The following is a 27,933-nucleotide window of genomic DNA, read 5'->3' as shown; positions in this document are numbered from 1 at the left end:
CATTAAAGCAACACACCTTCAGATTTTTGTAAATGTACAAAAATTCATTCATTTGTTAGTCATTACAATAGAAAAAAATTTAAAATGTGTTTGTTACATTTTAAGATGTATTTATTTATTTTTAGCCAAAAAAACGATTGGAAAACTTTCAAAAGTGTGTTAATACAAAGTGGAAGTAATATAGCTCTACTTGACATCATACATAATTAAAATATTTGCTTAAACAATACTGGTGTATTACTTGTGATACAATTACCTTCAATGTTCTTTTTTTTCTCAAAAATTAAAAATTTTGACAATCGCCTGGAGGCATGTTCCTTTAACCTTTAGCATGCTAGATAAATTGTCGTCTGCTGGAAATGTCGTCTGCTAAAATTGTAAAGTTCATTTAATTTGCTCCAAAATTGGAAGAAATATTGTCAGAGTAGCAAACAGCTTGGAACCTGATCAGACGCCGATTTAATCGGCGTCTGATCTGGTTCCAAGCTGTTTGCAAAGGCTGTTAAATTCGCCTGCAGCAGGCTAAGGGTTAAGCACAAGCAAGGAAAATTAACAAAATAAAATCTGCGTGAATGAATCCACGGCAGAGCTGGCTAAGACTGTACTGTTCTAAGTCTTTCAAAATTTCTGTAAAAAAGAATTTGGCTTTGTAAAAATATCTGCTTCTAACAGTAAAACGTAGCCATGAAAGTCACAATATATCCAGTTGTGTTTTCAATTCCACATCTCTATTCTACGATAGTCCTTAGAACACACTTTACTGTATAGGCAAACATAGCAAAACCAACTATCACGAGTATATTAGATAATGCACTGCCTAGAAGTCCGTTATTTCTGTCTTCGCCTCCATTTACTGCACGATTTGAACTAGACTGGTTTGTATTTTGTACAGCTAATTTTGTTGATTCAATCATCTCCTCTTCGCGCTTCTTGATATCTTCTCTGATTTTCTTGAAGAAAAAAAGAACAAATGATACTGATGGATTGTGGCTCAAAAAAAGATATGAATGGATGGGTCTGATTGTTGCAGAGAAAATTTCCACCTTAATACCCTTATTATGCATATTTCAAAATATATACACTGAAGAAACGTTTTTGGATCATATTTTTCCTATGTTTTGAGAAGGCATTCTCAAAGTCATTTAGTGTATACTACAAATTACTTGCACAAGTTAGAAACTTAAGCTTTAATTAGGTGTACTAGTTTTGTGCATTACACAGTATTTTTTCACTTAATAAGGGTCATTACTCAAATTTTGTTTAAACAATCTTGCCCCATACAAGGACAATCATCTATGAAAACTGCATTTCCCCCAAAAATGACATTTTCAAGGGCAGATAACTCTTTTTCTATACAGGTGACCTATGACTTTTATTGCATATTTTTGTTTCTTAGATGATTGTCCTTCAATATCCAAAGTTTGAGGAAATTCTGTTAATGGGAAAATTTTCGCCCATCTCATATACAGGGAATTCTAGCTTTGATGAAGCAGTCTTTTCTGTCACCAAGTTTGTGTTTGTTTGAAACCTTGTCAGCAAGTATACACAGCCAAACCTGCATAAAGCAGCCAGTCAAGAGAGTAGTTACTATTTTGACTGCTTAAGGCAAGTTAGTATTAGAACAATAAGTCCACCTGGGAAGTATGCAGGCTGGATGCTTAAAGCGAGAAGCTGCCAAATACTGGCGGCTGTTAAAGCAAGCTCAACTGTATTTGGTGTATGTTTCGTAGTAAATGTTTAAGGAATGAGGCCTCTAATATATAAATAACTGGTTCTTTCATGCTCCTGTGAGCTTAAACAAAAACATGTTCAGGAAAAACTCAGACAACTGCATACCTCTGCATCTTCAGGGAATAACTCACAAAATATTTTGTCTTTCAAGTTGAAAGAATTACTCTGTGCTGCCAGCTGTCTTTTCTGAAAGTTGAAGCAAAAGATTTACAGCGAGTGTACACTGTGTTCAATGGCATATATGGATTTCTGGTTGTAAACTAAAATTTTCATGTATTTATAATAAGTATACACTGTATTCAACTGGTAATATTGTAACAGAGATATCTGTTTAAATTTTCAAAATCATAACTGATCCAGTTAGAAAATGCACACACTGTAGCTTATATTTCTATATAAAGTATGCAGTCAGGTATCTCTGAATGGAGGCCAGAATCTTACCCATGAAATTAACATTAAAATATTTTGAGCAGTTGAAAGTCAATCTAGGAAAGCAGTGATTGTCAAAAGCATCTGTTCACTGCATACTGCAAGCTTTACTGCTACCAGTTGACGACCCAAATGAATATATGAGCCGCACCATGAGAAAACCAAGACAGTGCTTTTGCAACCAGCATGGATCCAGACCAGACTGCGCATCCGCGCAGTCTGGTCAGGATACATGCTGTTCGCTTTCAAAGCCTACTGGAATTAGAGGAACCTTTAGTGAACAGTATGGATCCTGACCAGACTGTGCGGATGCGCAGGCTGGTCTGGATCCATGCTGGTCGCAAACGCACTATGTAAGTTTTCTCATGGCGCGGCTCATATTTATTATATCTGAAGAAAAAGAAGCATTGAAAGGATAAGTAAGATGATATATAAATTATATATCATCTTACTTATCCTTTCAATGCTTCTTTTTCTTCAGAAGACCGAGACAAAAAGCAACTTACAGTGTAATCCGAAGTCTCTAAGCTACCAAGTGTAGGTGTCTTCTCTAACTGAAATATAAACATGTACAATGTTACAGGAATTTCATTCAGATGCAAATCAATAAACCATTCATATTTAAACACTGTATATGTTTTGCAGCATTCTAAAATGGGCTTAAACAACTATGTTTCCTGAACTCTGTGTTGCTGTTAATGTGCTGTTCTTTAAGCAAACCAGTAAACTGTAGTTAATGTCTACTACACAAGTTTTGTGACTTGATTTTTTGTTTTTTTTGTTTTACAACGAAGACAAATCCACTGATATCAAAATACAATTTTCACATGTAAGAGTTTTCTGCATCTATGACTGGCCTGTTACACTTCTATACAGTATTAAAATCTATGTTTTCATTTCATAACTGACAGAAAAACTGAGCTTACCCAGTCTGAACTGGCAGCAACATTAAGCTCACCTATGGCCTGAACTGGCAGCAACATTAAGCTCACATATGGCCTGAACTGAAAGCAACATTAAGCTCACCTATGGCTTGAACTGGCAGCAATATTGAGCTCACCTATGGCCTGAACTGGCAGCAGCATTAAGCTCACCTATGGCTTGAACTGGCAGCAACATTGAGCTCACCCAGTCTGAACTAGCAGCAACATTGAGCTCATCTAAGACCTTAACTGGCAGCAACATTGAGCTCATCTAAGACCTGAACTGGCAGCAACATTGAGCTCACCAAGCCTGAACTGGCAGCAAATTTTGAGTTCATCTATGGCCTAACTAGCAGCAAATTTTGAGTTCATCTATGGCCTGAACTGGCAGCAAATTTTGAGCTCATCTATGGCCTAAACTGGCAGCAAATTTTGAGCTCATCTATGGCCTGAACTGGCAGCAAATTTTGAGCTCATCTATGACCTGAACTGGTAGCAAATTTTGAGCTCATCTATGGCCTGAACTGGCAGCAAATTTTGAGCTCATCTATGGCCTGAACTGGCAGCAAATTTTGAGCTCATCTATGGCCTGAACTAGCAGCAATATTGGGCTCACCTTAGATCTGAACTGGTGGCAACTTAACTTATAGTCTACTGAGTTAACACTATGAACAATGAAGGTTTTTAAATATTACACTTACCATAAAACTCAACATTCCTGTAAGAATAGTTGACACAGACCAGGCAGGATTCCAGGTGTCTGGGTGGAAGTCACTGATACTTAAACACAATCTGAAAGATATACATGCTTATTGAGACATATGCCATATATACCGTTTAAACACATACAATATCTAAATAAACAGCATTTGCATGTGATGGTACTAGATCAACTAATAAAATGGAAGACTGAAAATTACCTCTCCTTAATTTTGCTATGTTTCTTAGCTTCAAATCAGACAAAATACATTTAGAGCATATGATCCATTATCTGACCACACAATTCTAAAGTAAGAATTGTATTCAAACTTATTTGGCAAAGAAGCATCAAGCAACATCCCTAACTAACATTTATTAACAGCCTCAATCAGTCAGGGGTATAACTGTTTTAAGTTATCGCAGTTTATAACCCATTTGAGTTATTGCTTATAAAAGAGAATTTGATAAACCACAGATTGCTACTTATTTCATTGTATAGATCACTTTGTGAGAACAGCAAAGACTTTTTTTGAATAACTTACCTGAGTTAACTTATATTTTATAACTTATACAGGTTATAAAATGCTTGAAAAAATAACTGAATTAGGTTATATAACTTAAAACAGTTACACCCCTGACTGTCAATATTAATCAAGGTTCCTGATTAATAAAAGTCTACAAGAAATCACCAAAACCAAGACAGTCAAGAAAGTTTTCATAAATTTAAAGGTTTTACTGATGAATCTTTACACTATTCATTCTACAATTTATGTTTTACAAGAAAAAATCTATGAACTGATATAATTAATGTACATGCATTTAAAAAAATATTGTTGAATTGTCATTTTTGTGTAACTATTATTATAAAATACATTTTCTACAATGCAAAAAAAGGACCTCAACGTACAATATTGTTTTGTAACATATGACTCCAATACTGCACATCATGCAAAAACATTATAGGTATCACAATCCAAAAGCACAGGTAACTTGTAATTGTAAATCCTTACTTACCTTGTATTTAGTTTAAACCTTCCATTTGGTGTAATCATATATATACTTGGAGGTTTGAAGGGAAATTCACGAGGAAAGACCAGCTTTCCATGATATGTGCCCCCTAGAAATTAAACAAGAGAAACTATGAATACAAGTGACAGGCAATTGACACAGAAAAAAAAACATGCTTTTTGAAATTGCTTTATGATTTTGGTGTAATCAGATACTGCCTTGGTAGCCTAGTGGCGGTAGAGCATAGATCTGCTTTAAGTGAAGAGTCCTGGCCACATCATACCAAAGAAGTGAAAACTGTAACACTTGTACCAGTAGTTCCCTTGTTTTGCTCTCAGCATTAAAAGGGAAAATGACCTTTCCTCCCATACTCTCTTTGAAATTGATACCATCAGAAATTAGGGATCTAAAGTGATTTAGTATATTGTTTTACAATTGACATTCATAAGTAGCCTTTATTTTTGTCTTTGATTTAATGGTTGTTCCTCTAGATGTATATATTCTTTAAATAAAGAGACTAACATCTTAAAAACCAACAACTCTTTTACCATTTAAGTTGATATTTTTAGAAAAAAACTTCTTTTAAACAGAAAATACATATTCTTGATTTCTTGAATAGTAAAAACATTATCACAGTTACCTTCATATGGAGAGTTTTCTGGTCCAACCACTAGATAGTGCCTGAAAGTTATAATGGAATATATTTATAGGATACGTCTTGAGTGAAAAAAATAATGTATCTTCAATACAAAAATATCTCAAGGCAGGCAGATTTTGAGATATATGAATATGGTTAGAGGCTTAAACTAGAATTAAAATGTGGTTCATAATCCCACTGAAACACTTGTTTAAAAAGGTTGTACTGGTAATATGTAACACTCACTCAGTTTATCCTTTAAAGCTTAAACTACATGTACCTTACATCTGTTCAGGAAGGGAGATAATTTGATAATTACTGTTGTCAGAGTTACTGTTCTTGCATTGTGCCCTTCCTCTTTTACCTCTTATAATATAATTGTATAAAACTTCATAATAATTCCTTGCAGTTGCCAGAAATGAGCATTTTAATGCAAAAAGAAAAACTTATCAAACCCTGATCTATAATTTATAGAAGTATTTGTAAAGCACTATTTAGCATAACCTGTGGTCACAAACCTATAACCTAGTGTAATTGCACATCTTTTGAGCAGATTTCTAAAATTCTGTTAAAGACTGTTGCATATTAATTATATAACCCTTATTTTATGTTCAACTTGATTATAGTTCATTCAAATTCAGTAAACTTCTATTTACCACTCCAAGATATTTGAAGGCAATGGTGCAGCTTTCACGTATGGTACAGGATCTTTCATGATTCTCATATAATCCTGCCGTAACCTTGCAGTGGCTGTAGTGTTTACACGCTTTGATGATGACATCTAAAAAGTTAATAAGTACAGATCAATTTTCAATTCAAAGAGATTCAATATCCTATTATATCCAGGGCTTTTTTCCACTATAAATCTACCTCCGGTAAAAGGAGGTAATCCCAGTGAAAAAAAGTATGTTTTTTCCCCAAATTTGAATTTAAAATTCCCAAATGATTATACCTTTTAGGGCTTTTGCTGTTTTCAAGATAGTTTTTCTAATTTGTATGTATATTTGGGTAAATTATAATACTGTTGAACAATTACTGAAATGCAATTCATTAATATTTCAACAAAAACACATTATTGTATGTAGATTTTGGTAATTTGCAAATTGTCCCAATTAAGACAATTTCCGCGAACATTTTCCCAATTCCACCAGTGTCAGTGGCATTCCCAAGTTGATGAAAAAAAGGCCTGATATCTACAGATTTATATTTTCAATTCAAATTTCTTCTGACTGCAAAATGGTTTTTCATATATTTACATTCGCCCTATTCTTTTCCATTGATAATTATGATATTCATTTTGTATGAACAGCAAAAGGAAAGGCACCAAAGTAACAAAATGCTGCTTAGTGATAACGGACCGCTGTTTTGACCACGTCCACGTATAGGAAGTCACGGAGAATGTTCATTAGATGACGTTGCAGTTGTTCCATCTGATGAAGCTGATTTTAATGTTAAATTCAACAGAATGTATGCAATATATAATATAACCTTGTTTACAGATGGAAAGGATATATAATGTAGGGAAGCTGCTATTCGTGTACAGCTCTTACATACAAATAGTGAAACAGTTCGCAAGTGGCTATTGGTATAAAGTAAACCCTGGGAGAGAAAATACCAAGGTCCCTACTGGGGCTCAAACCCAGGACCTCGTGACAGTAGGCAGACACTCTAACCACATCACTAAAGAGTTAACCCAACAGCAAGGCTAAATTGGAAGTGGCCTATAAAGTATAAACCTACTATCACTACACTTCTCCCCCTTTACTTTTCAGAGCTTACTAGCTCCCAAGAATGACCCTCCATGCTCACCGCATGCATCCGTCAAACATCCAAGTTGCCATTAAAGTAAACCCTGGGAGAGAAAATACTGGCTCGAACCCAAAACCTCGTGATCCATAGGTGGACACTCTGATCACGTCGCTAATGCTGCGTTTACACTTAGCCACAATGTCCATGATTTAAAAAAAGCGTGGAGCTCCACGATTTATTGCATTAGTTTTGTATTAGTAAACTATTACTACGCTTTCCTATGCTCTCAGTACTTTCTGTTAAGTACTACCTGTAGCGTTTTGTTACGAAACCAACACGATCTGGTCAAGATCTGCCACTATTTCATCACGTTCTCTCAAGTTCACTTACAATTACCACGATATGCTATATGTCATATTATCATTCAGCAAATAAACTCCATAGGATCTTTTATGACCCAATATCTTCTATTTGTTCTTCTTGTGCATGTAAATGATGCTTATTAATCACTGAAAATACCACTATGTTTTTCACTCTGAAATGCACCAGAATGCACCAAAATGAGTTGTAGTAACACAAAATTTTCTGGGGTAACCCCCATACCCCCCATGCGGGAGGGGGCAACCCTCCCACACCCACCCCTTTGTTCATCAAAAAATATCCTTCTGCAACATGCCTTCAAAAAATCCTGGCTAGAACCCTGATATGTATCACGTTTTGTCACATTCTATTTAGATCTCTCACGTTATCAAGTTCTGTTAAGCTCTCCTACGATTTATGGCCATGATTTGATCAAGATTGTCACCTTTTGAAAACAATTGGGGTATAAATAGGACGCATGGGTCATCCTCTCATTCTCTCTGGACAGAGATTCCAAAGAGAAACAAGCTATGCATCCAAGAGATGAAGAAGATGCCGAATTGGCAATTTTTACGTATGCCTATAGTATATAGTTACCTGTCCGCAGCAGCAACAAGTGACGGAACATGACAGGATAGAAGAGAGAGGAAGATAACGAAGAAATAGAAGGCCTAGGACCTGCAGGGTGAGGACATGATTAAGTGTAAACTGAAGGCACCAATTGGGATAATACTCGACTTCTCAACAGAGAATTCAGGAGTGAAGATGTTGGTTCCTACTTCAACTATGTAAGGATCATGCCTCCAGATCTATTCAAACTTAAGGAATCGTGTTTCCAAGTTCCCCAAGATCCCTTACGATGGAGCATCAAGGTCTGATGTGCTATGTTAAGGTCTGTTAAGCTGTACTAGCTCTACTACGATTTCCACGTTCTATCACTCTCTCTCAAGCTGGCAGGGGTGTAACTGTTTTAAGTTATGTAACCTGAAACAAGTTATGAAAGTATAAGCAATAACTCAAATGGGTTATAAACTGCGATAACTTGAAACAGTTCCACCCCTGACTGTCAAGATTTAACGAAAATCAGGATAATCGTGGAAAAAAATTTGACTGTCAAAAATTTTGTCACGATCCTTATGATCATCATGATTCCACCAAGTTCCCTCAAGATCACCACGATTCGATACCACGACCCCTATGCTTCACTCAAATCATGGACATCGTGGCTATGTCACAGTAAACGCAGCATAAAGAGTCAACCAAACAGCAAGGCTGTTGGAAGTGGCCTATAAACCTACTATCACTACAAGTACGACAGTTTTGTATTACATTGTCGTCCTACTGATATATTTTCAACCTGTTTCTTTACAGAAATCATGAAATGTAAAATTGACATAACAGATGGGGTTTAACCCTATTTATATAAAAAAAAATCTAACATGGAAACAGTAATCTATCTTTTCCTTATACCTTGGACACAAAATGTTAGAGATATAATTCCATTAGTTTCAGAATATATACAGTCATTTGTCAAAGAAATGACATTTTCCTGGGAATTTTTCGTGAAATCAAAACAGGAAGTTGCAGTCACCGTCACTGGGTATAGACTAAATTAAAATAAAACTGCCCGATCGTGCTTGTCATAATACCATATCCTGTTGTCTATCTGCTGTCCTCCTTCTTGGTCGTTTACAAAATAAATCTAATTTTTAAATGTCCATTCTTGATGTTCTAATGGCTTAACAACATATTATACGTTGATTTTATTCCCACTATTTAGAGACATAGAAATGGGAAAATGTCATTAATTTAGTCCAAGCCATTTTACACCGGTAAGGTAAGAAATAATTTTCTAATTATGATAAAAAGTTAAAGACAAAAATCATAACGTTTGTGCAACCTTAACAATTTTTGGGTAAATTTTATCTGCTTTATCACGAAAATATTATAGAGATTATGCTGTATTATTAAAGTACACCCGATACCATGCGGTATATTTCAGTATTTTTTATGGTTAAAATCTACTCGTGCAATGAGTCCGCCTCTGGTCAGTAGCGTTCAAGTTGCCGATCTATTTATTCTTATAGCTCTTTGGTAGCTGTACATTGTATTTATCACCGACTTGACAAGTCGGACTTATAATAAAATTTGTATTTTAATTCGTCTCAGTTTTGATTGTCTTGAAATCAGTAGCCTTACTCATTTGGCTTATATCGGATAGTCAAAATAATTTGACGTTCAGATTGTTTTATATTTGTGACGGGCAATCTAAACCTCAAAACTTTGAGAGACCAAAATGATGGAGGATCAGTACACAGTCATGTAAAGTTATTGGTTTTATCGCTTGTGCATATCGGCGTGTAGACACATGGTAAACGTTAATCGTGTTTAGTACAAACATAGGTTTAAATCACCAGAAAATTCGTAATTTTGGATATTATTTGATAATTTTTACATATTAAAATCAATGACTTTTTTTTTTTTTATTGAGGAATTGAATTCCCTTTGAATACATGTAAGTTTTATTTGAATTTATGACCAATTCGTGAAATAATCAGTATTTAAACCTATAGCATGTAAAGGGCCGGCAGCGATGAAAATTTCATTGGAAATTTCCTCCACTAGTACTGTTTTGGTCTTTAAAGTGGAGATATTGCCCATTTGTAAAAAATATCTGAATATTTCCTAGTATCGCGTCAAATTTCTTGGACTAAGATCTGTTACAGCAAAACATTTCTGAGCTGAAATTTTTTAGCTAACCTAGAGGATGCTATATTTATGGAAGTGTCTAGGGGTCCCTGCCTCTACACCCAGAGTCTAGAGGTCTGGTAATCAAATTGAATATACATGTACTATTATGTACTATATTACCAGTGTATTCAGGGAATTGCTGGTATGATTAGTTGTCATAACATTCAGTTTTAGTAGTGTAAGAACTTTTCGTTCAATAAGTTTTAGGTACGTTTTTAAAAAAATGTTGATTTTCTATGTGTTTTGATTTGAAAGGTATTGACTTATAAAACATAAGATATACTGGCAAAGTCATTTATTCAATTTTTGCCAAGGTGCAGACAGTGAGGCAGACATGCATAGATCTTCTTACTGCTAGACACTGCCTTACATATATATAGATATATATAGTTCTTGCTACCTTAACTTAATAACGTATTTTATGACTTGACACCTTTACAGAAATTGTTGGTCCCAAAAGTTGCGCTACATGTATATGACTGGTCTGTATTCAACGCAATGTTTAATGAGGTAGTTTAAAAATAAAACTTTGAAAGTTAATTTCTGGTGTCATGTAAATTACATGTGTAATAAAACACTCAATATTAAATGGCTTGCCAGTCAATAGTTAGAACTGTTGGCTTGAGGCCTGAAGGACCGAGGGCAGAATTTTTGACAATTCAGAAGTGAGTCATGCAGTAGGTATGATACTACTGACTGCTGCATCCATTAATCTTTACCCTGCTAAATTTCTAAAATGGACTGGTCTTTCATTTAATTTGGGCAGTACCACTTGTTTATCAAAGGGGTGTCCACTGGGAATTTACTGATTAAATAGCGACCATTGCAGACCATAACGGTAATCAGCCTACACATCCGTGCAGGCTGATCTTGGTCTGCACTTGTCGCAAAGGCAAAATCACTTTCCGCCAGCAGGCTAAAGGTTAAACAGTCAAAGAATATCACAGAGGCTGAAATACGCGTGAGCGTTAGCGTTAGCGTCACAAAAAAAAGAAAAGTGACAAATGTTAAAGTTTGCGTAGCACCCAAAATATTTTCAAAGTTCATTGAGATATTGCTTTCATATTTTGCATACTTGTTTACCATCATGACCCCAGTCTGTAAAAAGGAGGAGGCAACTCTATCAAGCATATTGACTGAATTATGGCCCCTTTTTGACTTAGAATAAATGTTAAAGTTTGCGTACCACCCCAAATATTTTCAGAGTCCATTGAGATATTGCTTTCATATTTTGCATACTTGTTTACCATCATGACCCCTGGGTCTGTAAAAAGGAGGAGGCAACTCTATCAAGCATTTTGACTGAATGATGGCCCATTTTCGACTTAGAATATGCTTATTGTAATGTTAAAGTTTTACTCATTGCTTATATTATACTATCAAGCACTGAGAATAGTCGGGCGCGCTGTCCACTGACAGCTCTTCTTTCATTTTGATGAACTGATGTACTCTGTTCTTAATTTTCACAAAGTTATGCATGCTTCTTTCTGACATAGCAAGATTTGGTAAAGGTTTAATTTGTATTTCATTATTAACTGGTATACATCTCATGTAGCCTCATAAGCATGACAGAGGATGTACAACTCTCTTTTCTTTCTTACGTTTTTAGCAAAATTTGTCACGCCTTTTCAGTTTGCACTAAGTCATATTTATCCTTTTTACAAGGCTTTTGAATAGTCAAGCGTTGTTGTCCAGTGACAGCATTATTTTGTTATTGATGCCATACATGTATGTTTTATTAAAAATATTTACAGATATCCTTTGTTTGTTTATTGCAGGTGTTTGTGCTAGAAGAGCAACAGGTTTGGGAGAAATAACTGTGGATAAACTGATGCTTTAATTCACTGACAAGGACAGAGTGACAGAAAACTTTGTTATGCATCGTTCAATGTTGAATCACAGTCATGGTTTTAAGAATGATTTTGATACGTCTCAGAAGAAAATGCTCACCAGTGTTTTTGTTTGGACTTCTAGCGTGTATTACGCTGATGGTCCTTCTAACATTCTGTCATACGCCATGTGAACTAGAGGCAGAGAGAGATCTGAAAAGTAGAGAAGCGCCAATAGATAGAGTAAATGTTTTAATTGCAACAAATTTACTTGTTGTTGTTATGTCAGCTCCGTCACACTTTGATGTCCGGAATGTGATACGAGAAACCTGGGCGCAGGCTCTGCCGAACGGTGCATCTGTAAGGTTTGTTGTTGGATGTAAAAATCTTCCAGAAGAGACGTTGAAGAATATAAAACAGGAAGAAAAAATTCACAGAGATTTGTTAATGCTGGAAGATATTGAAGAGTCGTACAGCAGTTTGACTAAGAAATTAATATCCACCTTAAAATGGGTCAACAATCACGTTAAATACAATTTTTTCATGAAAGTTGATGAAGATTCCTTTGTAAGAGTGGAGAAAATATTAGATGAGTTGTTGACAAAACCACAAGAAAAACTGTACTGGGGTTTCTTCGATGGTCGTGCCCATGTTAAACGCTCTGGAAAATGGGCGGAGAAAGATTTTGTTCTGTGTGATAGATATTTGCCATACGCTTTGGGTGGAGGATATGTAATCTCTAAAGATTTAGTCGCATACGTAGCAAAGAATGCAGATTTATTTAAACAGCTAAATAATGAAGATGTATCGTTGGGAACTTGGCTCGGCCCATTAGACGTAAATAGAATTCATGATGTGAACTTTGACACAGAATACAAATCTCGAGGTTGCTACAACTCATACCTTGTTACCCATAAAAAGCCTCCAGAGGAGTTACAAGAACTGCAGAAGAATTTAGGAACGCTGGGAAGGCTTTGTGCCAAGGAGAACAGGGTCAGGTTGTCGTATAACTACAACTGGAAAGATCTTCCTACAAAATGTTGTGAAAGAACAGACCATACAATTCCTTGAGAACGATTCACTGTTTTCTCAGGCCAGTGATATTTCAGGGCCAATGGTTGTAAAGATGAGGCTAGAAACCAATCTCAAAACTCAAGCATTTGATTGGTTGTTTCAGACCCTAGTCTTGAAATTGACCAGTGAAAAAGTTTCATTTTGAGACTGGTCTCCAGCCTCAGTTTTATTATTTAAGAGCATGTACTAAATCTGATTTCCTCCTTGGATGGAATTTGCCATTATAACTACATTTATGTTTCAAGTTTTTTGAGGTGGTTTTACAGCCTTCAGATTTCAGCTGAATCTAAGATCTGTGTTTGTACACTGGTATGCTAAAGAAAGGTTATAAATTTTGATGGTCACTGTTGTTTTAGTCATTAGAAAAACATGATGAATTCATTTCTTATAATACTTGTCAGGGTACCAGTTTATAAACAGATTGTTTGATTGTCTGATTGTTTTGCATGTGTTTTCTGAATCTCTTTCATCCCATGTTATCCAATATCTGTTGAAAATACAGCTTTTAACCCTTACCCTGCTAAATTTCTATAATGAATTTGTCCATCTTTCAATTTGGACAGTACCATTTACTGTTAAAAGGGGTGATTACCAAATATTTACTGACTGAATGGAGAACAGTGCAGACCATGATCAGACTGCACAGATGTGCAGGCTGATCTTGGTCTGCATTGGTCGCAAAGGTAGAATCACTTGCCGTCAGCAGGCTAAAGGTTAAATTGGTTTAATTTCCTGTGTAATTCAATTGATTTAATTTCCTGTGTAATTCAATTGATTTAATTTCCTGTGTAATTCATTCAGAAAAAAGAAAACCATAATACTGCCCAAGTTCAAATGAAATGAGTGCAGTAAAGCAATAGTCACTCAGATTCTGGAAATTGTGACTTTTATTTATTAGGTAGTTTTGAAATAGCACATACACACAAGTTGTTGGAATGATGGTTCTTGGCCAGGATAAAAAACTTATTTGAATCAGTTGTAAACATATTTTAAGAATATATTAATCTCATCCAGGTGTGTGATATCATGTCTTCAGTGTCTCAGTACACATGAGACAATTAGCCATATAATGTTTAGAGAGAGAGAGAGCTGGTCACCATGTTATGCATGGCAAATTCAGTTCATTTTATGAATATTAATTTTTTTTAAACAAGATGGTTGGATATACATGTAATGATTGTTAATTTTGTAAATGTTTGTTTAGTAGAGCTGATAATGACTATTTTCAGTAGTCAGTTAGTTTTGGTTACTGTCTCTTTCTTGTTGCTATTTGAGGATTGTTTGTTTTTTTAATGATATTTTATATGAAAAAATATATGTTACATGTATATTTGATATGTATATTTAATTTAATTTTTAGCTCGACTATTCGAAGAATAAGTAGAGCTATCCTACTCATGTCGGCGTCGGCGTCACACCTTGGTTAAGTTTTTCGTACCAGTCCACATTTTGACAAAGTCTTTTGAGATAAAGCTTTGAAACTTTCAACACTTGTTTACAACCACCATGGCCAGTTATAGGCAAGAGCACATAACTCCATCAAGGATTTTGGCTGAATTATGGCCCCTTTTGACTTAGAAATCATGGTAAAGTTTTTCGTACCAGTTCATATTTTGACAAAGTCTTTTAAGATAAAGCTTTGAAACTTTCAACACTTGTTTACCATCACCATGGCCAGTTATAGGCAAGAGTACATAACTCCATCAAGGATTTTGGCTGAATTATGGCCCCTTTCGACTTAAAAATCTTGGTTAAGTTTTTCGTACCAGTTTGTATTTTGACAAAGTCTTTTAAGATAAAGCTTTGAAACTTTCAACACTTGTTTACCATCACCATGTCCAGTTATAGGCAAGAGCACATAACTCCATCAAGGATTTTGGCTGAATTATGGCCCTTTTTGACTTAGAAATCTGGGTTAATATTTCGTACCAGTTCATATTTTGACAAAGTCTTTTGAGATAAAGCTTTGAAACTTTCAACACCTGTTTACCATCACCATATCCAGTTATAAGCAAGAGTATATAACTCCATCAAGGATTTTGGCTGAATTATGGCCCCTTTTGACTTAGAAATCTTGGTTAAGTTTTCCGTACCAGTTCAAATTTTTTGTAAAGTGTTTGACATATGGCTTTGAAACTTTTATCACTTGTTTAGTATAATAGTCTCTAGGAAAGAGTACATAACTCTGTCATCTATTTTGGCTGAATTATGGCCCTTTTTGGACTTTGAAATTGGTTCAGTTTTCATACAAGTCCACGTTTTGTCAAAACTATTTGACATATGGCTTTTAAACTTTGAACACTTGTTTATCATTATGATTTCCATCTGTAGGCAAGAGTACATAACTATTTTGACTGAATTATGGCCCTTTTTGGACTTTGAAATTGGTTCATACATTTCCATTTAGTGCAAGACTTATCGAAATCAAAGAAATACAGGAACATTGTTTGTCTAATCTATTTATTTCTTTTGTCTGAATATCTGTGGAAATATTTTGACCCCATTCTTCAATCAATTCTTCGAATAGACGAGGGCGCTGTCATCAGACAGCTCTTGTTAATGTACTGCACGGTTTGCATATTTGTATTTAAAACTCGGCTTACTTTGAAGCTCATTATGTAATAATGATAATATAGAAAAGTTGCTAGAAGCAAAATACTTCAGAATATACCTGAAAGGTACCAGTAATAACCAGTGTATGAAATTAGAAATATTACCGATGCAGAAGGTATGTGTTCAAGTTAAATGTAATTGTATGTGAAAGTAGTACTATTGTAAGAATGAATGCTTAAGGCGTAATATGTAATTTTACAAAAAAGTTAAAATGTTGCAGTTAGATTAAAGCCTGAAGGAAAATCCTGCTAACTGTTTATCACAATATCAATATTATAGAAACAGCAGTGTCTCTTAAATTATATGTTCTATAAATGAATATTATTATACTGATATTTCATATTCATGGAATAAGATATACATGTATATATACCTTAACTGGTTCAATTTCACATTTTTTACTACTTGGCAAATGTATTAGGTATTTTTTTCTACACATTTTTTGAAACACAACTGGAACTCCTTAATTCACTAAGGTTTTTGAAGATCAGAATGTTTGCCCTTTATAGCTAACTATTACTAATATTGTGTAAATGAAAAGAAACAACTAGAATAATAATTATATTTTTGTACAAAATGGCTGTAGCTTAAAGTGTAATAGGCAAATGAAATGTGTGACTGTTAAAGTATAGCATAAAGCATAATATTACCTAAAACTATATATAAATGACAATTTGAGCTGCACCATGAGAAAATCAACATAGTGACTTTGCCGCCATCATGGATTGAGACCAGCCTGCGCATTTGCGCAGTCTGGTCAGGATCCATGCTGTTCGCTAACGGTTTCTCTAATTGTAATAGGCTTTGAAAGCAAACAGCATGGATCCTGACCTGACTGCATGGATGTGCAGGCTGGTCTGGATCCATGCTGATCGCAAACGCACTATGTTGGTTTTCTCATGGCACGGCTCATTTGTTTATACTGTAAACTGAAATTGTTAAACTTTAGCAGTAAGTGTAAAGTATAAAAGTGTGTGAGTTTATTTTTAGAAATGAACATAATGCCAGGTATTGAATATGAAATAGTTAGCATGCCATAATCCTTAGATGAGAATAGAAATTTGGCATTGCTGTTTGATTTTGTCTGAAAAAATATCGTGAAAGCTGTAAGGATAAAATCTTTTTAAAGGTGCAAAATAAAGACAAATGAATAGACATAAATCTTAAAAAAAACCTACACATTTTGTAATATAGTACTAAACATTATGATAGCCGTGCAATATTCCCTTGAAATCAACACAAGAACAGAGAAACAAATGATTGTTTCTGTATTTTCTTAGACTGACATGGTGGGTCATTTTGTCCTACTTTCATGTTTATCGTTTTTCCGTAATCGGTCGGAAATTCTTCGGGATCACGTGATTTTAAAATTGTTTCAAACCAATATCCGTTTAAAGACGCGCGACAAAATAACTGTATTTCCATGATGGTAATTATACACAACTTGCACGAAAAATATGAAATGTACAAAATTTATGTTTAAAACTGACAGTGATATATTAGGCCAAGACAATGTGTTTAATGTCTAAAATCTTATTAAATTATTGTAGCCATATGTACATAAATCAGTGTATTTAGGTAAATTTCAATCACATTTTGTTTCGGCAGTGTAAGACAGTTATTCATTTATATTCTTAAAACTATACTGAAAAGAGATTAACTGAAAACGTTTGCAGACAAAGTTGTAAAAACACTTTTATTCGGGAAGAGCCTGAATTGTCCTTCCGCAAACTTGTAGTATAGCTGTTTATTACCTGTATTATAAGAATGATTTTCATGAAGGTTTTGTGAGTTACAAAATTGTTGAATTCCATGTGCTAAGTTTGTAAAAATCACGTTATAGTTTGGGCATATAATATATTTTGCATCTATTTATAAATTATAGCCTCGTTTCGGAGGATTCTTCCGAAAAAATCCAAAGATGCTCGACGGGTTCGTAAGCAGTTGGAAAACATACTTTCGGTTTGACATAGGCAACATTTTTTGTTTATTTGTTAGTTATTCTTGAACATATTCATGACTATTTGGTCAGGTCTGATGCAGTGAGCCATATTTTCAGTAAATAGGAAGTCTCAGCTACAAACTCTGGTTTTCATATAATACTCGTTCGGGTTTTAGTAATGGACCTTTAAAGGTCTAGCACTGAGTCACTATGTTATAAACTGACAGGAATATTTTTAGAATAATATTGATACACGGTAGTTAAAAAAAGCGGAATTATTGTTACTTAGTTCTGTTAGATTTTTTAGTTCTGTTAGATTTTCATGTTGACTTCTTTATTCATTCAGTATTACTTTTTTACCAAGTAGATAGAATGTTAATTAGGTTTTGTTACTTTCACCAGCTGCCATTTGATAGCCTGCCTACCTGTTAGTTTTAAGTGTTTTATTAAATTTTTAATAATTTACTGTAGATTTCTTGTTCAAGATACTTTGTTATCACATATTATCTTTAAGTTAACGGTTTTTAGCATGACTATGTGAAGTGTAAAGTTATGGAGAGCTATCCTACTTACTCTTACCCACATCTTGATTTATGTGTTGATGCACTTTCACTTTGTCTGTGTTATAACTTGATGGACTTTTCCCCCAAACTTAGTTAATTGTTCCTCATCATCACTTACATCAGTTGACACAAGGGCCAAAAGTCTCACATCAAGATTTTATAAATTATGCCCCGTTTTATGTGGACTTTCCATCTAAAGTTTGGATGCACTTTCACTCTTTCTCTGTTATAACTAAATAGATTTGATTCAGACTTGAAATTGTTGTCAGATAACATCATTCACATCATATGACACAAGGTTCGTAACTCTTTTACATTCTTTACATAGAATTCCAGGTTAAAGGCTTGATGCACTTTCACTTTATTTTCGTTATTATTCAGTGGGTTTAATTCAGACTTTAAAAAGTTTTTCTTATATTAATAGTCGCATCATAATGATGACACAAGGTCCATGACAGCTTCTCCTTGGATGGATGAAAATGGGGGCGGGGTGCATCCATAACCCAAATTTTCTTCACTTATTTGAATATATCTTGTTGGTTCAGAAACTTTACATGTTTTGTTTTCTCTGACACTGCAGTAATAATCACTCCAGTGGTAGCTCTAGTTTCCGTATTTCATTATCCAGCGTCAGAAAAGCCGAGGGCATTGTCTCCTCTGACAACTCCTGTTTATTTTATCAAATTAATATAGAATATGTTATTGTTATTAGAATATACATTTATTGTAAGTGGAACCAGTTATTTTTAATGTGCCATGAAATGCAGTGCTAATTCGCTTTTTACAATAGCTGTGAGTTTAGTAGATAGTTGATGAAATGCAATTATGACCAGAAGATCTCGGACATTTTTGATATATATTCAGGTTTGATAAGCTTTAAAACCTACATTGTAGAATATCTATTTGTGGATATTGCCATCTAATTTTGGCTGTAAGTGGCTGGATTTTCCTAGTATTTCCTACAGTTTAAAATAATCAGGTTTTCAAAAATCTCATCCAGTCATATTGAACTATATGTTCCTTAAAAAGTTGCGATGTAAATATACACTATGCAAATTTTGCACCATTTCCAGAAGTGATGTAATACTGTCGTGGTTACTAAGGCATTATGTTTTGATTTTAAGCTCAGCTGCGCTTACGTTCCTCGTGGGTGAGCTATAACGATTGCCCATCATCCATTGTCTTCCATCTTATCCTATTATAAGCAATTTTACCTACAGTAATGCCAGAGTGATGGCCCTTGAATTTCTGGAGCAATCTTCATAAAACTTACATAGAATGTACAGTGATGTTTAAAAGATCTCAGACAAGTTTTATAATGTATATGGTTGCTCAATATGTACAAGATCATGACCCATCAATTGATTAAGATTGCTATATATTTTCTTTAGATTAAGATTGTATGTAGCAAACTTGAGTAAGTATTCAGGAGAGTGACTTTGGGTCATTATGACCCTCTTGTTATTAATTATGTGCACTGTTATATTTCTATATCAATGTTTTTGTAATATTTATTTATTCTTGTCTTACATGGTGCTATTTATAGAATAGAAGAAGATGCATAGTAAAGTTCGATTTTTGCAGTAACTGTTCATGTTGTATAATTTGTATTCCTGACACCCATTTGCTTTCATTGCAAGAGCCACTCACAATATATATTATTGACCATTTTATATGACTTTATATAGATCATCAGTCAATAGTTTGTGCTACATAATGGGTCTACATTCAACACGTGTTTACGGGGATAATGATTCAAAAATGTATAAGTAAAGCTGAGAAAATAAATTTCTGATATTTTATAATGAAACACTTATTAAACGGCTTGCTGGTCAATAGTCAACACTGTCGACTCTTGTTCCTTCTGACCTGGGGCAATAGTTTTAACTAATGACTGGCAATGCTCTTTTAATAAGAGAATACTAGGTCTCTAGGTATGGTAGTAGGAATTTTTGATGATATCTTTTGTCAGTATCGTTAAAATTGTGGTTAAAATTGTACTTTTTGTATTTGATATTTGATTTTGTAATGAAACTAAAAAAAATAATTTTCAGAATTTTATCTATTAAAGATTTGCATTTTAGTAAGCCCTATTTTGGACTTCATCATATCATTCTATCAAGCATTTTCAGGGAAGTGGGTTCATGTGTCATACATTGTTGACAATATTCTTGTTTCACATAAGTAGATGTATAAAGGAGTTTACTTAACCCCGTGCATTCTTACAAACATGTAGTTAAGTCTGACACAGTAACATGTCTAGGAATATTTTTCATACAGCATGGTGTGTCATTTAGAGTAAGTTAGTTTTCTGCGTACTCCTACCACACAAAATATATTCTTTTGTTAAAATGTTGACTAAATAAATGGATTTTGTAATTTTATATGACTTGATATTTGTTATTGAAACAAAATATTTATTGTTGATTTGAGGAATCACAGGTTGGAGATGTTTGTTCTCAGTGATGATCGAAATTATAAGACATTGTGTTTGAAGTCAAAGCCAAGGTTGCACTGGTCATTCACAAATTGTTGATGATACAGATTTAAATGATGATCCACAGAGGCAAGTAAATGAAATAAGATCTTGATGACAAGGTCACCTCCCAACTATATTTAACTTGTCAACAGCTGGGTATTGCCTCACATAAAAGTCAGTTTCATTTTAATTCAATCTTATAAAATAAATAATGACATCACACTTGTCCACATTGCAGTAGTGATTCTAGACCAGCAGTAAATAGCAAACACCAGGAGAAAAAACTGAAACAATAACTATATGTAATATAATTATCTTGTGAATTACATTCGTTATCTAACCAGTTTATCATTTTTACCTCGTCTTTTCAAAGAATAAGGAGGGCTGTTTTACTCACCCTGGCACTGTGGAACACTAGAGGGGACAATAGGAATGCTGTGCATCCACCCATCCACAAATCTGGATCCTGCAATTACTCAATCAGTATTTGAGCAAGGTTCATAAAACTTGGTATATGAATAGAGGGCAGTATGTAGATTATGCACATACATGAGTTATGCTTATAGTTCATAGGTCAAGGTCATTATTGAAGGTCAAGTAAAAATTGTTTCTGCTCCATAACTTTTGTTTGTATTGATGGATTATCTTGGTGCTACACACAATGTTCCCTATGATGAGACATTGTGTCAGCACATGATCATTCCTTGTCCGTTAAAGGTCAAGGACACTGTTTATGATAAATTAAAAATTTGTGTCCACTCTATAACTTTTATGTGCATGGATGGATTATATTTTCTACTGCACACAACTGTTCCCCATGATAAGTCAGTGTGTCTCTTACATGATCTATGCTTGTAGGCCGGGGACACTATTGAAATTCAAGTAAAAATAGTTTTTGTTTCTTAGCTCCTAAATGCCTTGAAGCAGTTTTAGTCCCAACACTTTTCAAGAACAAACACTAACAAAGTTTTCCACCAGTAGGGGACTTCTGTATTTCCACTGCAATACTCAGTCACTTGTTAACTTCTGCCCCTATTGTCATCAGGCTTCACATAGTGGTTGACCTTGGAAAGGGGCAGACATCTAGCAGTATATTGTAGTCAGTGTGACATGTGACTTAATATATCTCTTAAGGTGTCTTCATATCCCTCATATACCCCTCTTACACTCCCCTCAACACACATAAAAATATATGTTTTTAAATTCCTCGCACTAACATAATAAATAATATTTCTTAAATTTCCACATTAACAGATTCCTCAACCCGATCCCCATACATCCCTGCTCCCACACTCCCATTTTTATGCTTAACTTATCATATCCTATATATCTTGTGCTTTCTTTGTATCCCGCCAACCTCCACCCCTTTTTAGCTTGACTATACCAAGTATATGGAGAGCTATCCCATTCACCCCGGCGTCGGCGTCTTTCCGCGTCCCCACCTTTGTTAAAGTTTTTTTACACTTTCTCTTTTTTCTCCTTATCTCTGTAATTACTTGATGGATTTGCTTTAACCTTAAAATAGTTATTCCTCATCATCACACACATCATCTGGCTCAAGGGCCATAACTCTCACACCAATATTTTATGAATTATTCCCCCTTTTTACTTAGAATTTCAGGTTAAAATTTTGATGCACTTTCACTCTATCTCAGTTATTACTAAATGGATTTGATTCAAACTGAAAGTAGTTGTTCCACATCATCTCCCACATTATATGACACAAGGTCCATAACTCTGGTACCAGTATTTAATGAATTATCCCCCACTTTTACTTAGAATTTCAGGTTAAAGTTTTGATGCACTTTCACTCTATCTCAGATATTACTATATGGATTTGATTCAAACTTAAAATAGTTGTTCCACCTTATCACCCATATCATGTGACACAAGGTGCATAACTCTGGTACCAATTTTTCATGAATTATGCCCCCTTTTACTTAGAATTTAAGGTTAATTTTGATGCATTTTCACTATATCTTAATTATTACTAAATGGATTTGATTCAAACTTGGAAGCAGTTGTTCCACATCATCACCCACATCATATGACACAAGGTGCATAACACTTGCACCAATATTTTATGAATTATGCCCTCTTTTTGCTTCGAATTATACTTATTTAGTGTTTTGATACACTTTATCTCTCTTATTAGTTAATATTTTTGACACAGACTCAAGCTATTGTGCAATATCTTCGTCCACCATTGGAGTCATTAAACACTCCAGTGAGAGCTCCAGCTTCCTCAGATGTGCCCAGTTTCACCATCCAGCATCGAAATAGTCGAACGCGCTGTCTCCTTGACAGCTCTTGTTAATTTTCTTCACGCACACGAAAATTTTTTTTACATTTATTTCATTAACCAGGTTTTAAAAAAAAAACTGGAGATTATATTGTTGAATATCTTACGATGGCATGATTGTAGGATGGAAGAAAGGCGGGCGGCGAAACTTGGTCAAAAATGGCTACAAAATATCACCATTTTGCATCAAAATACGCCAGAGCTATTCTGTAATTCTTTTTTGTCTGAAGGAGGAGAAGGATGTGCCCTTAATTGAGTCTGCACATCCATGTGGGAGATGACAGCGCCCAATGACAACTCCCATGAAAGTGTGTGTGAATTCAGGCGCATGTAAGTAAGATTCATACAAATGACGTGATATTTCCATGTCACAGCACAGAGCGAGCTTTAGCTCATCACAGCACATTTATATGTTTTCTGCCATTTTATCTCACTTCTTGAAGCTAGGATATTTATTTATATCTCCTCCAATTACACAACAATTTATAAAATAAATCTTTGCAAAAAAAATTCTATGAAAACGGATAAGGAATATATATTTTCAAAAATCCTAAAACAAAGCGGAACGTTAATACCAATTTATTTTGATAAAAAGGGCGCGAGAATAACAAATATTTTTTATCGTATTTTTAGCTTGACTATTTGAAGAATAAGTAGATCTATCCTACTCACCACGGCGTCGGCGTCGGTGTCGGCGTCAGCGTCACACCCTGGTTAAGTTTTTCGTACCATTCCACATTTTGACAAAGTCTTTTGAGATAAAGCTTTGAAACTTTCAACACTTGTTTACCATCACCATGTCCAGTTATATGCAAGAGTACATAACTCTGTCAAGCATTTTGACTGAATTATGGCCCCTTGTGACTTAGAAATCTTGGTTAAGTTTTTCGTACCAGTTCATATTTTGACAAAGTCTTTTGAGATAAAGCTTTGAAACTTTCAACACTTGTTTACCATCACCATGTCCAGTTGTAGGCAAGAGTACATAACTCCAACAAGTATTTTGGTTGAATTATTGCCCCTTTTTAACTTAGAAATCTTGGTTAAGTTTTTCGTACCAGTCCACATTTTGACAAAGTCTTTTGAGATAAAGCTTTGAAACTTTCAACACTTGTTTACCATCAACATGGCCAGTTGTAGGCAAGAGCACATAACTCCATCAAGGATTTTGGTTGAATTATGGCCCCTTTTGACTTAGAAATCATGGTAAGTTTTTCGTACCAGTTCATATTTTGACAAAGTCTTTTAAGATAAAGCTTTGAAACTTTCAACACTTGTTTACCATCACCATGGCCAGTTATAGGCTAGAGTACATAACTCTATCAAGGATTTAGGCTGAAATATGGCCCCTTTCGACTTAGAAATCTTGGTTAAGTTTTTCGTACCAGTTCATATTTAGACAAAGTCTTTTGAGATAAAGTTTGAAACTTTCAACACTTGTTTACCATCACCATGTCCAGTTATAGGCAAGAGCACATAACTCCATCAAGGATTTTGGCTGAATTATGGCCCTTTTTGACTTAGAAATCATGGTTAAGTTTTTCGTACCAGTTCATATTTTGACAAAGTCTTTTGAGATAAAGCTTTGAAACTTTCAACACCTGTTTACCATCACCATGTCCAGTTATAGACAAGGATTTTGGCTGAATTATGGCCCCTTTTGACTTAGAAATCTTGGTTAAGTTTTTCGTACCAGTTCATATTTTTAGCTCGACTATTCGAAGAATAAGTAGAGCTATCCTACTCACCACGGCATCGGCGTCGGCGTCACACTCTGGTTAAGTTTTTCGTACCAGTCCACTTTTTGACAAAGTCTTTTGAGATAAAGCTTTGAAACTTTCAACACTTGTTTACCATCACCATTTCCAGTTGTAGGCAAGAGTACATAACTCTGTCAAGCATTTTGACTGAATTATGGCCCCTTTTGACTTAGAAATCTTGGTTAAGTTTTTCGTACCAGTTCACATTTTGACAAAGTCTTTTGAGATAAAGCTTTGAAACTTTCAACACTTGTTACCCATCACCGTATCCAGTTGTAGGCAAGAGTACATAACTCTGTCAAGCATTTTGACTGAATTATGGCCCCTTTTGACTTAGAAATCATGGTTAAGTTTTTCGTACCAGTTCATATTTTGGCAAAGTCTTTTGAGATAAAGCTTTGAAACTTTCAACACTTGTTTATCATCACCGTGTCTAGTTATAGGCAAGAGTACATAACTCCATCAAGGATTTTGGCTGAATTATGGCCCCTTTTGACTTTGAAATCTTGGTTAAGTTTTTCGTACCAGTTCATATTTTGACAAAGTCTTTTGAGATAAAGCTTTGAAACTTTCAACACTTGTTTACCATCACCATGTCCAGTTATAGGCAAGAGCACATAACTCCATCAAGAATTTTGGCTGAATTATGGCCCTTTTTGACTTAGAAATCTTGTTTAAGTTTTTCGTACCAGTTCATATTTTGGCAAAGTCTTTCGAGATAAAGTTTTTAAACTTTCAACACTTGTTTACCATCAGTTATAGGCAAACGTACATAAATCCATCAAGGATTTTGGCTGAATTATGGCCCCTTTCTACTTAGAAATCTTGGTTAAGTTTTTCGTACCAGTTCATATTTTGTGTAAAGTGTTTGACATATGGCTTTGAAACTTTTATCACTTATGTATTATAATAGTCTTTATCTGTAGAAAAGAGTACATAACTCTATCATCTATTTTGGCTGAATTACGGTCCTTTTTTGGACTTGGAAATCTGTTCTCTTTTCATACAAGTCCATGTTCTGTCAAAACTACTTGACATATAGCTTTTAAACTTTGAACACTTGTTTATCATTATGATTTCCATCTGTAGGCAAGAGTACATAACTCTGACAACTATTTTGGCTGAATTATGGCCCTTTTTGGACTTTGAAATTGGTTCACACTTTGCCATTTAGTGCAAGACTTATTGAAATCCACAGATACTGGAACATTGTTATTCTAATCTATTTTTTTCTTTTGTTTGAATATCTGTGTTAATATTTGACCCCATTCTTCAATCAATTCTTCGAATAGTCGAGCACGCTGTCATCAGACAGCTCTTGTTTTAGAGTATCCAAACAGTCTTGTTTGTAAAGTGTTTGACATGTTACTTTGAAACTTTTATCACTTGTTTAGTATAATAGTCTCTATCTGTAGGAAAGAGAACATAACTCTGTCATCTATTTTTTAGCTGAATTATGGCCCTTTTTGGACTTTGAAATTGGTTCTGTTTTCATACAAGTCCATGTTTTGTCAAAACTATTTGACATATGGCTTTTAAACTTTGAACACTTGTTTATTATTATGATTTCCATCTGTAGGCAAGAGTACATAACTATTTTGACTGAATTATGGCCCTTTTTGGACTTTGAAATTGGCTCATACATTGCCATTTAGTGCAAGACTTATCGAAATCAAAGAAATACAGGAACATTGTCTAATCTATTTATTTCTTTTGTCTGAATATCCGTGGAAATATTTTGACCCCATTCTTCAATCAATTCTTCGAATAGTCAAGCGCGCTGTCATCAGACAGCTCTTGTTGACTAGGTAGGGAGTTTGATGTTCAGGAATTGAAATTTATTCATTTCTACGACATTATACAAAGGCATTTGATTTTTTTTTAGCTCACCTGAGCACGAAGTGCTCAAAGGTGAGCTTTAGTGATCACCCTGTGTCCGGCGTCCGTCGTCGTCCGTCGTCCGTCCGTCCGTCCGTCCGTCGTCAACAATTTGACTGTTAACACTCTAGAGGTCACATTTTTGGCCCAATCTTAATGAAACTTGGTCAGAATGTTACCCTCCATAAAATCTTGGACGAGTTCGATATTGGGTCATCTGGGTTCAAAAACTAGGTCACCAGGTCAAATCAAAGGAAAAGCTTGTTAACACTCTAGAGGTCACAATTTTGACCCAATCTTAATGAAACTTGGTCAGAATGTTACCCTCCATAAAGTCTTGGACGAGTTCGATATTGGGTCATCTGGGGTTAAAAACTAGGTCACCAGGTCATATCAAAGGAAAAGCTTGTTAACACTCTAGAGGTCACATTTTTGGCCCAATCTTAATGAAACTTGGTCAGAATGTTACCCTCCATAAAATCTTGGATGAGTTCGATATTGGGTCATCTGGGGTCAAAAACTAGGTCACTGGGTCAAATCAAAGGAAAAGCTTGTTAACACTCTAGAGGTCACAATTTTGGCCCAATCTTAATGAAACATAGTCAGAATGTTATCCTTAAAAAAGTCTTGGACGAGTTTGATATTGGGTCATCTGGGGTCAAAAACTAGGTCACCAGGTCAAATCAAAGGAAAAGCTTGTTAACACTGTAGAGGCCGCATTTATGACTATATCTTCATGAAACTTGGTCAGAATGTTAATATTGATGATCTTAAGGTCCAGTTTGAATCTGGGTCATGTAGGGTTAAAAACTAGGTCACCTGGTCAAATCAAAGGAAAAGCTAGTTAACACTGTAGAGGCCACATTTATGACCATATCTAATGAAACTTGGTCAGAATGTTTATCTTGATGCTCTTTAGGTCAAGTTTAAACCTGGGTCAGCTTCGGTCAAAAACTAGGTCACTAGGTTAAATCAAAGGAAAAGCTTGTTAACAGTGTAGAGGCCACATTTATGACTATATCTTCATGAAACTTAGTCAGAATATTAAACTTGATGATCTTTAGGTCAAGTTCGAATCTGGGTCATGTTGGGTCAAGAATTAGGTCATGGGGGCAAATCAAAGGAAAAGCTTGTTAACACTCTAGAGGCCACATTTATGACTGTATCTTCATGAAACTTAGAATGTTAAACTTGATGATCTTTAGG

General features: G+C 34.8%; 2 protein-coding genes across 4 annotated transcripts; one reads left to right on the top strand and one right to left on the bottom strand.

Annotated features, from left to right (window-relative positions):
* Window positions 1–89: 89 nt before the first annotated feature.
* Window positions 90–12,333, bottom strand: LOC123526892 (ubiquitin-conjugating enzyme E2 J2-like). 2 transcript variants are annotated; one of them, XM_053523880.1, is made up of 8 exons: window positions 12,238–12,333; window positions 6,084–6,208; window positions 5,431–5,471; window positions 4,797–4,899; window positions 3,785–3,875; window positions 2,667–2,714; window positions 1,837–1,917; window positions 90–950 (listed from the first exon to the last, which is right to left on the bottom strand). In XM_053523880.1, exons 2-8 carry the CDS (start codon window positions 6,206–6,208, stop codon window positions 729–731), a joined length of 711 nt encoding a protein of 236 aa, XP_053379855.1. In that variant the 5' UTR covers window positions 12,238–12,333; the 3' UTR covers window positions 90–728. The 2 variants fall into 2 exon arrangements, with proteins under 2 accessions (XP_053379855.1, XP_053379854.1); XM_053523879.1 differs by lacking the exon at window positions 12,238–12,333 and adding an exon at window positions 9,007–9,160.
* On the top strand, window positions 9,286–20,692 carry LOC123527630 (beta-1,3-galactosyltransferase 6-like). 2 transcript variants are annotated; one of them, XR_008367182.1, is made up of 3 exons: window positions 9,286–9,373; window positions 12,066–16,932; window positions 17,938–20,692. XR_008367182.1 is itself a non-coding variant. In XM_045307232.2 (2 exons), exon 2 carries the CDS (start codon window positions 12,192–12,194, stop codon window positions 13,185–13,187), a length of 996 nt encoding a protein of 331 aa, XP_045163167.2. In that variant the 5' UTR covers window positions 9,286–9,373; window positions 12,066–12,191; the 3' UTR covers window positions 13,188–20,692. The 2 variants fall into 2 exon arrangements, 1 of the variants encoding a protein (XP_045163167.2); XM_045307232.2 differs by having other exon boundaries at window positions 12,066–20,692.
* The last annotated feature ends 7,241 nt before the right edge of the window (window positions 20,693–27,933 follow it).

The sequence above is a fragment of the Mercenaria mercenaria genome, chromosome 14, assembly GCF_021730395.1.
Source record: "Mercenaria mercenaria strain notata chromosome 14, MADL_Memer_1, whole genome shotgun sequence".
Lineage (NCBI taxonomy): Eukaryota > Metazoa > Mollusca > Bivalvia > Venerida > Veneridae > Mercenaria > Mercenaria mercenaria.
This window is presented reverse-complemented; position numbering and strand designations above follow the sequence as displayed.

What these genes read in the sequence shown, in the direction of transcription:
- LOC123526892 (XM_053523880.1), bottom strand. Translation starts at nt 6,208, where the DNA reads ATGTCATCATCAAAGCGTGTAAACACTACAGCCACTGCAAGGTTACGG. An exon ending in CAGGAATGTTGAGTTTTATG is followed by an intron (nt 2,715 to 3,784) that starts GTAAGTGTAATA and finishes TTTATATTTCAG; the next exon opens with TTAGAGAAGACACCTACACT. An exon ending in TATTCCCTGAAGATGCAGAG is followed by an intron (nt 951 to 1,836) that starts GTATGCAGTTGT and finishes TTTTTCTTCAAG; the next exon opens with AAAATCAGAGAAGATATCAA.
- LOC123527630 (XM_045307232.2), top strand. Translation starts at nt 12,192, where the DNA reads ATGGTTTTAAGAATGATTTTGATACGTCTCAGAAGAAAATGCTCACCA.